Genomic DNA, 12,232 nt, shown 5'->3' on the forward strand with positions numbered 1-12,232 from the left:
TGGATGAACGTCGCGTTGATTCTTGCACGCGAGACTCGGTGTTAGAATCGTGAGCTTAATGATCGATGCTATTCTGTGAGGAGACGTAACGTTACACCCTTGGGATGTACCACTCCCATCAGGGCGAGCCAGGTGAGGGCTGTACCACTATCAGAGGGGGGGGGGGGTGTCTAGGTGAGGGGAGCCAGGTGAGGGCTGTACCACTATCTGAGGGGGGGGTGTCTAGGGTGAGGGGAGCCAGGTGAGGGCTGTACCACTACCAGAGGGGGGGGGTGTCTAGGTGAAGAGAGCCAGGTGAGGGCTGTACCACTACCAGAGGCGGGGGGGGGGGTGTGTGTGTCTAGGTGAGGAGAGCCAGGTGAGGGCTGTACCACTACCAGAGGGGGGGTGTCTAGGTGAAGAGAGCCAGGTGAGGGCTGTACCATTATCAGAGGGGGGGGTGTCTAGGTGAGGAGAGTCAGGTGAGGGCTGTACCACTACCAGAGGGGGGGGGGGGGTGTCTAGGTGAGGAGAGCCAGGTGAGGGCTGTACCACTACTAGAGGGGGGGGTGTCTAGGTGAAGAGAGCCAGGTGAGGGCTGGACCACTATTAGAGGGGGGGGGGGGTGTCTAGGTGAGGAGAGCCCAGGTGAGGGCTGTACCACTACCAGGGGGGGGGGGTTGTCTAGGTGAGGAGAGCAGGTGAGGGCTGTACCACTATCAGAGGGGGTGTCTAGGTGAGGAGAGCCAGGTGAGGGCTGTACATTATCAGAGGGGGGGGTGTCTAGGTGAGGAGAGCCGGATGAGGGCTGTACCACTATCAGAGGGGAGGTGTCTAGGTGAGGAGAGCCAGGTGAGGGCTGTACCACTACCAGAGGGGGTGTCTAGGTGAGGGGAGCCAGGTGAGGGCTGTACCACTACCAGAGGGGGGGGGGTGTCTAGGTGAGGAATGCCAGGTGAGGGCTGTACCACTACTGGGTGTAACCTGCGCGTGATGGAGCGGCTGGCCTGTTGACTGCATGCGATGACTTCTCGTGAGCAGCGTAGCGGTAACACGGGGAAGGTCACGCAGGGACGCGGTGTCCTTGTCTGTCAGTCTGTCCGTGAGTCGTTGTGTCTTTGTTTTTGTGTCTTTGTGTATGAGGAGCGGTCGTGTCGTGGGTGAACGTCGGTAACGAATGTCCGAACTGGTCGTGGACATGCCGTAGGTTGGCGCGGCCTTAAATGAGTACCTGGTGCGGTGTGTAAACATCACCAGTTGTGAGACAAACGCGGCTACACCGCTTCCTCTTAGGGCCTTGTTAATAGCAGTTGTCACGGGTGTGTCTGTATGTGTCTGTGCATCTATATGCGTATCTGTGTGTCTTGTGTACTGTATTTATCTGTGCGTGTCTGTTGTGTGTGCCTGTGTATGTGTCTATCTGTGTGTGCGTGCGCTTATGTGCGTGTGTATCTGTTTGTGTGTCTATCTGTGCGTGTGTGTCTATCTATGTATGTGTCTATCTGTGCACGCTTCTGTGTGTGTCTATCTGTGCACGCTTCTGTGCGTGTATGTGTGTGTCTGTGCGTGTGTCTGTGCGTAGTGTGTCTGTGCGTGTGTGTGTCTGTGCGTGTGTGTGTGTCTGTGCGTAGGTGTGTCTGTGCGTGTGTGTGTCTGTGCGTGTGTGTCTGTGCGTAGGTGTGTCTATCTGTGTCAAGCGTGTTAGGTTCTCACTGTGTGTGCCGTGCGCGCTACTCGGCAGACAGCTGTTTCGTGCGGCTTCGCTCGGTGCGCCCTTATTTTTGGAACGCATCTACTACTCCGCGTGAAGCGAGGGGAAACCTGCACCAGTTGTGTGTGTGTACGTGAGTGGTATACGGCCAGTGTGTGTGTGTGCACGTGAGTGTATACGCCAGTGTTTGTGTGTGTGCACGTGAGTGTATACGCCAGTGTGTGTGTGTGCATGTGAGTGTATCTCAGCCCCAATGCGGTTTCAGGAAAGGGGCGGTCCTGCACAGATGCCATATTTTCTGTCCGTCTGCTACAGCAGAGGTGTAGGGAATTCCAACAAGACCTACATCTCTGCTTTATTGACCTGGTCAAGCCTTATGATACCATCAGTAGGCCTGGGCTCTGGGTCGTTCTTCGTGCTTTGGAGTACCTGACCCTCTGCTCACGATCATTAAGGACCTTCATGATGGTGAGCGGGCCCGGGTAAAACTACGTGGCCGGGAGTCAGAGGCCATTCCCTGTACACCTTGGGGTGCGACAGGGATGTCCTCTGGCTCCCACATTATTTAACATCTATTTTTGACCACGTAGTTCGTGAAGCCTTCAATAGCTGTACCGGGGGAATCTCCATATGGTACAGATATAATGGGAGGCTAATCGATGCCCGGGTGCGGTCAAGGGATGGCTCCCTATTGCTCAACCACGTTATGTATGCTGATGACTTGGTAATAGCTGCTCAGTCAGAGGAGGGAGTTGGAGACGCTGCTGCTGAGACTGGAGCGTGCCACTAAGAGGTGGGGCCTTACCATCAGCCCCACCAAAACTAAGCACCTGCCTGGGTATTTTGTACCATCGGACACTCCCCCCCCCACAACTCCAATCGGTGATGGGGCAGTTGTGGAGAGAGTGGAGAGTTTCCCATACCTGGGCAGTGTGCTTATGACTGGCTCCAGTTTAACAGCAGAGGTCTCACTCCGAATCAGTCGAGCGGCAATATCTTTTCATCGGTTGCGTAACGCTGTGTGGAAGCTACCTGGTCTGTCGCTCCGCACTAAGCTTCAGGTCTTCTCGGCCACGGTCATTCCCTCCCTTCTCTACGCTTGCGAAACGTGGACCCCCCTAATGGAACATCTTCGCCGGTTAGAAACATTTAGGCTGGCCTGCCTACGATCCATCCTGGGTTAAACCAGACTGGATTGTGTGAGGAGCTCACAAATCCTTGAAAGATCTGGGCAGGGTCCCATCGGTGAGCTCCTCCCGGCAGGCAAGGCTGCGATGGCTGGGTCTTGTAGCCCGCATGCCCAGCCACCGCATGCCGAAACAGCTTTTGTTTGGCCGGATTGAGGGGGCTAAGCGGGCGCGGCACGGGCTAGAGAAGAGATGGAGTGATGTGGTACAGGAGGACGTGGAGCTGAGTGGACTTGCCGATGACTGGTACCAGCGGTGTCAAGATCGGCCTCTGTGGAGGAGGCTCGTGAAGGATGCTACTGGGCAGTGGAGGCAGTCGCCCTCCACAACAACGGAGGGCGGGAGGAGCGACGCTCACACCAACGAGCGGAGCGCCGGGTGGCTAAAGCACAGCAGGTTGGCACAGTAGGGGGCACAGGTGGTGCATCAGCCAGTCATCTCAGTCAGTCGACCCGTGGCACCTGGGTCTGCCCCGTGACCTCCTGCCAGCGGGCGTTCGACACTTCACGTGGCCTCAGGGTGCACATAGCCTGGCACAAGCGTCGTGGTGACGTCACCGCCACTTAGTGACGAATGGCGGTTGTTGTTGTATACGTGAGTGTGTGCATGTGAGTGTATACGTGAGTGTGTGCACGTGAGTGTATACGTGAGTGTGTGTGTGCACGTGAGTGTATACGCCAGTGTGGTGTGCACGTGTTGTGTATACGACAGTGTGTGTGTGTGCACGTGAGTGTATACGCCAGTGTGTGTATGTGCACGTGAGTGTATACGCCAGTGTGTGTGTGTGTGCACGTGAATGTATACGCCAGTGTGTGTGTGCACGTGAGTGTATACGCCAGCGTGTGTGTGCACGTGAGTGTATACGTGAGTGTGTGTGTGCACGTGAGTGTATACGCCAGTGTGTGTGTGCACGTGAGTGTATACGTGAGTGTGTGTGTGTACGTGAGTGTGGAGAGACGAGCTGGCACAGTAGGGGGCACGGGTGGTGCGTCGGTCAGTCATCTCACGTCAGTTATCTCAGTCAGTCGACCCTTGGCACGGGCTGGGTCTGCCGCGTGACCTTCCTGCCGGCGGGCGTTCGACACTTCACGTGGCCTCAACGTGCACCTAGCCTGGCACGAGCGGCCGTGGTGACGTCACCGCCACTTTGTGGCGAATGGCAGTTGTTGTTGACGAGGAATGCTGGTGGTGGTTGGAGGTGCGTGTGCCCCTACTGGAAACTATATGGCCACATAAATAAGTTCCACTGCTGGATTGTTTTTTTCCGCCTGAGGACGACCGCTTTGTGTTGCGATCGGAACGTCGTGGTTTATTATTTTTTGTTTTATATGTTTTTGTCTACCTACGTGACTGTACCGAGAGAACCAAATAGTATGAACTGTTTTTGTTTATCGTACCAGGTAAGACCCCCACTGAGCTATGTAGCTTTTTTTGCAGAGGCGACTTGGTTATCACAAACGATAGGGCAACGAAGTGGCTTATCATCATCACATGGAAATGTGTAGCAGCCAAACGCTCTAAACGCACGTCGGTTCTAAACGTTGAGGCGAAAAACCCGGGGGGAACCCGGGAGAAGAATCCACGCGATCACGGAGAGAAAGAGAGAGAGAGACACCGCAAGCTCCAAATATAGAGCAGGCGTCAGGGTCAGGGATCGAACCCACGTCGTCTCCTGCGTGCCAGGCGAGGTAGTCAACATCTCCTTGGCACCGCGGTGACACCGGCGTGACGTGGAGGGTTGTGGCCGTGGTGGCGACGCCTCGCGGGCCGACGGAAGCCGTCCTCGTCCGGTGGCTTTGATGTCCCCGCCTGGTCGTGAGTTGCTCGAGACACGGACGACTTCGATTGGCAACGGGACGGGGCAGATCAGCTCGGCAGTGGATCGTGGGAGTGTGCTAGGTGTTCTGCTCAGCCCATGGCCTTGTTGTCCAAGAGTGGTTGTCCATCCCTATGGATAGAGACTCGCTGCCGTCCCTCCCCTCCCCCCAGCCCCACCATAGAAATGTGGAATTGCCACTGCTGGCGGCCCAGGGCTGTTGTGCAGGAAATCGCTTTGGCGTGGAGGGGGGTGGTGAGATTTACCAACGCCCTGTTCCGTCATCGGCGCATCTTGGGCGCACGTCTGGTTCGAGCAAGAACTGTGACCTGTTGACCTCTCTCCCGATTTTGACACTGGGAGAGTGAAATTTTGTTATTTTTGTTGGGGGGGGGGTGGGCGGGGTTGGAGTGCTGTCACCACCAGAGCCTCGATGTTTGCGACGGTGGTGAGATGTTAACTCCCTCGCCTGGTATACAGGAGGTCGTGGGTTTGATCCCCACCCTGACGCCTGCTGCTGTATATTGGAGTTTGCGTGCCTCTCTCCCCGTGGTCTCGTGTGTTTTTTACTCCAGGTCCTCCAGTTTTTCCCTCCGCATTTTGAATCAAAATGACGCGTTTAGATTATTTGGCTGCTATAAATGTCCACGTGATGATAAGGCACTCGGGTTGAGCTATCTTTTGTGATACCCAGGTTGTTTCTGAAAGTCTGTATAGTTCAGTGGGCCTTCCTGGTAAATAAAAAAACTAGTTTTATAGATTTCATAGTTTGAACTGCGACGTTACCCTGAACCAGTCCTGCAGAAGTGTTTATGATTATCAACATCAAGAAGTGTTTATGATTTGAAACATCAAGAAGACAGCGACTCGCGCAACGGAAGTTCGCAATGAGAATCTTTCAATCAACGATTGGTATCTAGAGATACCAAGCTGACTGTGCGTGCGCGTGTCCTTGTTTTGTGTCTGTACGGCTGTGTGCGTGTGAGTGTATCTGTGTGTGGGGAGCGGTAGTGTAGCGGTTAGTGCGCTGCGCTACAAACCCGGCGGCTAGATTTCCGCTCACGGCCAACACCAGTTACGATTATCTGAACTGGCCCTAGGTCAACTCAGCCACAAATGAGTACCTGGTGCGGTGTGTAAACATCGTCACTGGGGAGACGAAGGCGGCCGGGCGTGGTGTTGGCCACTCACCCCCTTCGTGTGGCCGTGCCGGCCTTTATAGGTGATCGCTAACAGCACTTGCCCCTACAGTCTGTTAAATCTATACGGGGGGTTTTGTACGAATGTGCAAGTGTGTGTGTACGAGTATGGGAGCGTGTGTTCCTCTCTGGGTATGAATGTATTTTGAGTTGCGTGCATGTGGTTGCTGCGTGAGTGTGTATGAGTGTGCGTGTCATCCTGCCCGACCGCGCTGCCTGACCTCCTAGCTGGGTCACTCCGACCCTCCTCCCCCAGGTCGCTTTGACCTCCCCGCAGGAGGCGGTGAGAGGGGCCTGCACGTGATTGACAGGTGGGGGCGGTGTTTGTCTGCGAGGTTCGGATGGAACCGGCGAGTCGTGACTCCCCCATTCCGCGCCCCCCTCCCGACAGACTACCCCCCCACCCGTCCCCACCGACAGACTCGGGCCCCCCCCCACCTCCGCCCCCCGATTATGGCGCCGGTCCCGTGGGTCCCCGACTGCGGACCCCACAAAGACCCCCGTCACTGCCCAGACAGGTGACTGGACCCCCGCTCCGTCTGTCTGCTGTCCCCCCCCTCCCTCCCCTACTCCTCCATGTGCCGTCCTCTGCTCCCCTCTTTCTCCTCCTGTCTCCCTGCCTCTCTGTTTCCCCCCTCTGTCTGCCCCCCCCCCGCTCTCCCCCCCCGCCCCCCCACTCTCCCCCCGCCCCCCCCCCACTCTCCCCCCCCCCCCCGGGAAGAGTGGGGGGGCGCAACGCCGTGATTAGAGGCTTGAGCGGTTGCCAAGGCGATGCATGCAGCCGCGTTCCCAATTACACGGTTGCCGTGGCAGCCGTGACATCACAACAATTAGGGCGGTGGCAGCATGTGCAAAACAACACCCCCCCCCCTCTTCACCCGCTGCCCCCACCCCCGCCCCCCCGCCCCCCCCCCACATCTCCCCTCCCACCCTCCCTCCCCTTTTCTCCTCCCATCCCTCCCCTGGTCCCCACCTCTCCCTCCACCCCTCCTCCCACTCTTCTCTCTCTCATCCTCCTGCTCCAATTCACTGGTTCCCTCCCCCGTAATTGAAACGGCGGTCAACATTTAATAACCGGGGAGGCAGCCAGCGAATGGCCCGCGCCCGCGAGCACGCCCGTCGAGAGTGGAGCCGTGAAATCGGTTGGCGTGGAGAGAGCGCCCGGGGGGAATTGGTGCACCGCGGAATCGCGAGAGGCGGCGACGGCTTGGGGGTAAGGAGGCCTTTGTCTAGCAGTGGATTGAGCACGGCCGATGACGGTGATGAATCGGGGTGAGACGGTTGAGGATTTCTATCTGTTGTCTCCACAGGTGACCCCACACAAGAAGATGCCGATGATGAGGAGGAGGAAGAGGAGGAGGGAGAGATGTTTGATTTTGAAGAGGGCGATAACGTGGAAACTCGCACACCGCACCCCGCACTCACCACCACCGCCGCACTCGCCACTGCCACCACCGCCGCACTCACCGCCACCGCCACCACCGCCACACTCACCACTACCACACCCACCACCACCACACTCACCCCCCCAACCACGCTCACCCCAACCAATGCACTCTCGCCCACTGGCCCCCAGCCCCCCACGACCCCCTTGGAGACGGCGGGGGGGGTCCCGGGCGGTGGGGACCCGACCCCCCCCCTGCGGGACGACTCGGTGCGCCTCCCGTGGAGAGAGAGCGGTGAGCGAGGGGCGGTGAGGCAGGGCTGCGGTGAGGGGGCCCCGGGAAGGGAGTGGTGAGCGTGACAGTGAGGGTGAGCGTGACAGTGAGAGTGAGCGAGTGCGCCGTGGCTGGTGAGCGGTTGGTGCCGTGGTTAGTTGTCGGGGATGGTGACTGTGAGAGGTGAGTCTCAGTGTTTCTGGACGTCTGTGAAAAAGAGCTTCATAGCTTATCGGATTTTTCCAGGATAAATACAGATTCTGATTGGGTGGTGGGTGTCGAGGGTGGTCTGTTCTCCGTGGTGAGTGTCACGGTGGTGAGCACGTGTGTGAGTGGTGAGTGTCATGGTGGTGAGCACGTGTGTGAGTGGTGAGTGTCATGGTGGCGAGTGGTGAGCACGTGTGTGAGTGGTGAGTGTCATGGTGGCGAGTGGTGAGTTGTCATGGTGGTGAGCACGTGTGTGAGTGGTGAGTGTCATGGTGGCGAGTGGTGAGTGTCATGGTGGTGAGCACGTGTGTGAGTGGTGGGTGTCATGGTGGCGAGTGTCATGGTGGTGAGCACGTGTGTGAGTGGTGAGTGTCATGGTGGCGAGTGGTGAGTGTGGTCTGTGCCCTGTGGTGAGTGCAGGTCTGGCTATGGTGAGGATGTGAGCGAGACTCAGGGTCCCGCGAGAGATGACCTTCATGAAGTCATCTATGACGACGTTCCTATAGAGGCACAGAGCCCCACCTTATCAGGTTAACCTCATCGGCACATCACTCACACCTCGTCAACACATTACCCACTGTCATTATCGCTTTCATCTTCGTGGTCATCATCACGACTGTAATCATCAGCGTAATCTCTTCGCCTGGGGAGCGGTGGCGCAGTGATTAGTGCACTGTGCTACGAACCCGGCGACCCGAGTTCGATTTCCCACCCGCTGCCAAAGATCGTTGACGGAATATCTGACGCGGTCCTGGGCCTCCCCCAGGTTTGACTCGGCCTTAAATCAGCACGTGGTGCACTGTGTAAAACGTCACCGCTGGGGGAGACACACAAGGCTTCGTGCGCCGTGCCGGCCTTCGTGGGTGCTGCTCGCCGAACAACCGTCGAGCACATTGTAAACACTCCCCGCTGCCTTAACTCCTTTAAAGGAGGAACGGACGAGACAATTGAGCGGATAACAAATCTAAAATTGCATCGTTTAATCTGCCGGCACGAATCCATACGAAAGAGGAGGAAGTAGAAGAGGCTGAACTCTCAAGGCTGCATGCGGGCGGGTGTGGGTGGGCGGGGGACCATTTGTCCTCGCGTAGGGGTGGACCGCATCTACGACGCAGTGTGCCCGGAGGGGCGCGGCGGCGGCGGCGGCGGCGGCGGCGGCGGCGGCGGCGGCGGCTCGGGCAGCGAGGGCTGGAGCTCCAGCGAGTTCGAGAGCTACAGCGACGAGGACGGCGCCGAGGGGGAGGGGCGCCCACCCCGCACGGGGGGGGCGCTCGCCCTCCCCGCCAACCTCCGCAGGTCCCGCCGACCGGTGGGTCCGCGGGTGGAGGTGGTGGTGGTGGACGTGGTGGTGGACGTGGTGGTGGACGTGGTGGACGTGGTGGACGTGGTGGTGGACGTGGTGGACGTGGTGGAGGTGGTGGATGTGGTGGAGGTGGTGGACGTGGTGGTGGACGTGGTGGACGTGGTGGTGGACGTGGTGGACGTGGTGGAGGTAGTGGACGTGGTGGACGTGGTGGACGTGGTGGTGGACGTGGTGGACGTGGTGGAGGTGGTGGACGTGGTGGACGTGGTGGAGGTGGTGGACGTGGTGGTGGACGTGGTGGACGTGGTGGAGGTGGTGGACGTGGTGGACGTGGTGGAGGTGGTGGACGTGGTGGTGGACGTGGTGGACGTGGTGGTGGACGTGGTGGACGTGGTGGTGGTGGTGGACGTGGTGGAGGTGGTGGACGTGGTGGTGATGGGGGAGCGGTGGCGCAGTCGTTGCCGCGCTGCCGCTACGAACCCGCCCACCCCGCTCACAGCCAACGTCGGTGATGACTATCTGAACAGGTCCGGGCCTCACTTGGGTCGACTCAGCCTGAAATGACTACATGGTGCGGTGTGTGTAAACATTCGCACTGAGGAGACAAAGGCAGCCGGGAGCGGTGGTGGCCACCCACCGTAGGCACTACTCGCTAACAGCTCTTGCCCCAAGAGTCTGTTAAGACTACAGAGAGCGGGGGGAGCTTTGTCTTTGGTGGTGTCGGCGATTGTGGTAGTGGTGGGGGTGGAGGCGTCTGCCGGCCACCAGCGCTCGCTGAACCTGTGGCGCCTGGGTGTGCGCCGCGACGTTTGCAGGTGCAGGAGCTGATGCGGGCCGCGCGGGACGGCACCAAGGACGGCCTCGAGAAGCTGGAGAAGACAAAAGCGGCCGTGCTGAAGCGCGGCCGCTTCTTCATGCAGAGGACCTCGCTCATCTCCCAGAGCCAGGGTCGGTCGCGCTCGGGGGTCACGCTCGGGGGTCGCGCTCGGGGGTCGCGCTCGGGGGTCACGCTCGGGGGTCGCGCTGGTGGTTAGAGTCATGTGCCGGCGACATAATGGCCGAGCAGTCACGTGATCCAGCTGCAGAGGTTTGCGATCCACGTCCAACGCCCGCCCTCGACCTGCGTGTGCGTGCAGCCCCTCGCAGCGCGCCGTGCTGCGAGGGGCTGCGAGGGGCTGCACTTGCAGCCGGTGCCGCGTAGGGACGGCTGCCACTGGGGGGGGGGGGGGTCCGCTACGCTAGAATGTCGCAACGGAATGGGTTCGGGATGACGGGCAACGCACGGCGCGCTGTAAGTGAAGGTGGAGTCCAGGCCTTGATCCCTGACCTCTGACCCCAGGGCGACCGGCGGCCTCGGACGAGGACGACGTGCAGCTGGACGTGAAGATGGAGACGCTGACCCTGGGGCCCGCTCCACCGGGCCTCTCCCAGCAGCAGGCAGAGGCCCCCCACCCTCCCACCCTGACCCCCTAAACAGCCCCACGATCCCTAAACACCCCCCACAACGTCCCAAATACGACTATGGACCCCTCACCGCCCCCACCGTACTCCGTACGTCGCCTCAGCGTTCACAGAGCGCAACCCCAAGTAACTCCCTCTCCTCGTGTCTCCCCCGTGTGTCTCCGCCATGTCGTTCCCGAGTCTCGCCCTGTCTCACTATCTCCCCTTGTCTCTCCACGTCCCCCTACTCCTCCTGCCTTCACGTGTCTCCTCATCATCTCTCCCTGTGTCTCTCCGTGTCACCCCGCGTGGTTGAGCAGTTGAAGCGTCGATACATCCTCGGCTCGATTGTGGAGAGCGAGAGAAGCTACGTGCAGACGCTGAAGGACATCCACACGGTGAGGACTCACGCACATACACGCACAGAAACAAGACAAAGATCCCCCCTATAGCCTGAACACACTGTAGGGGCAAGTGCTGTTAGCAAGCACCTATGAAGGCCGGCACGGCACACGATGGGGGTAGGTGGCCGTCTTTGTCTCCCCAGTTGCGATGTTTATACATCGCGCCAGGTACTCATTTTCAAGCTGAGTCGACCTAGGGGAGGCCCTGGACCGGTTCAGATAACCGTCACCGGTGTTGGCCGTGAGCGGGAATCGAACTCGTGTCGCCGGGTTCGTAGCGCAGCGTAGCGCTAACCGCTACACCGCCGCTCCTCCATGCACACAGAAACCGACGGCGTGAATGTGAAGTGCACGCACCCTCGCGAATTCTCATCCACCCCCCGCCCGCCCCACTGTCATCCCGGCCGCCCCCCTTCTCTCGTGCATCCCCCCCCCCCTCTTTCCAGCGGTACGAGCTGCCTCTGCTGGAGGGTGAGAGCCGGCTGCTGAGCGAGCGGAAGGTGCGCGCCGTGTTCAGCGGCGTGCGCGACCTCCTGCAGTGCCACTGCATGTTCCACATCGCACTGGGCAGCCGCGTCGCCCAGTGGGAGCTCACCGACTCCATCGGTGACGTGTTCGTCGCCTCGGTGGGGCGCGCACGGCGCAACATCGGACACCGCCGTCTCGCGATCTCCCCTCTCTCTCCGTCTCCCCTGTGTCTCTGTTCCACCGTCTCGCGCTGTCTTTCTGTCTCCCTATGTCTCTGTGTCTCTATTCCACTGTCTCCCGCTGTCTTAGTCTTTCTGTCTCCGTATGTGTCTGTGTCTCTATTCCACTGTCTCCCGCTGTCTTAGTCTTTCTGTCTCCGTATGTGTCTGTGTGTCCGTTTCGCTGTCTCTATCTGGCGCTGTCTCTATCTTGCGTGTCTGTCTGCCTCACAATCGGAAGTGGTGTTTACCGCCCGCGCCCTCGTGACATCGTAGGTGCTCGCTAAATGGCACTCGCCCCGAGCAGTCTGAGCTGAGGCTGCACTGGGTGGGGGGATTCTTGTCCCCATGTCCCTGTAGTTCTCGCGCTCCATGGTGCAGGACGTGTACAGCGAGTACGTGAGCAACTTCAGCACGGCCATGGAGATCGTGCGCAAGGCGAGCGCCACGCGCCCCGCGTTCCTCGAATTCATCAAGGTCTCGCTCACCCCGCCGCTCACCCCGCCGCTCGCCCTCCCACTCTCGGCTCACTCGCATGCTCACCCACTCACACGCTCACCCGGCTGTTCACTTACCCATTCACGCTCGCTCACGCACCTACACACTCACACGCTCTCCCAGCCGCTCACCCATCCGCTCACC

At 59.4% G+C, this 12,232-nt stretch overlaps 2 protein-coding genes across 2 annotated transcripts in view; both read left to right on the plus strand.

Moving 5' to 3' along the window:
• LOC142929263 (uncharacterized) overlaps window positions 1-7,287 on the plus strand; it is a 23,527-nt gene extending 16,240 nt beyond the window's left edge. The window contains exon 6 of the mRNA XM_076070168.1: window positions 7,203-7,287. The gene's annotated coding sequence lies outside the window, so the exon portion shown is untranslated. The remainder of the gene's footprint in view (window positions 1-7,202) is intronic.
• Window positions 7,285-12,232, plus strand: part of LOC116946869 (rho guanine nucleotide exchange factor 10-like) — a gene marked incomplete at its 5' end in the record, with an annotated part of 20,827 nt that continues 15,879 nt past the window's right edge. The window contains 8 exons of the mRNA XM_076070169.1: window positions 7,285-7,571; window positions 8,178-8,287; window positions 8,849-9,066; window positions 9,876-10,008; window positions 10,400-10,497; window positions 10,821-10,898; window positions 11,351-11,530; window positions 11,951-12,067. Coding sequence (XP_075926284.1) covers window positions 7,285-7,571; window positions 8,178-8,287; window positions 8,849-9,066; window positions 9,876-10,008; window positions 10,400-10,497; window positions 10,821-10,898; window positions 11,351-11,530; window positions 11,951-12,067 — 1,221 coding nt within the window. The remainder of the gene's footprint in view (window positions 7,572-8,177; window positions 8,288-8,848; window positions 9,067-9,875; window positions 10,009-10,399; window positions 10,498-10,820; window positions 10,899-11,350; window positions 11,531-11,950; window positions 12,068-12,232) is intronic.

The sequence above is a fragment of the Petromyzon marinus genome, chromosome 28 (assembly GCF_048934315.1).
Source record: "Petromyzon marinus isolate PM22_M1 ecotype Great Lakes invasive population chromosome 28, UKy_Petmar_22M1.pri1.0, whole genome shotgun sequence".
In the NCBI taxonomy this organism is placed as follows: Eukaryota; Metazoa; Chordata; class Hyperoartia; order Petromyzontiformes; family Petromyzontidae; genus Petromyzon; species Petromyzon marinus.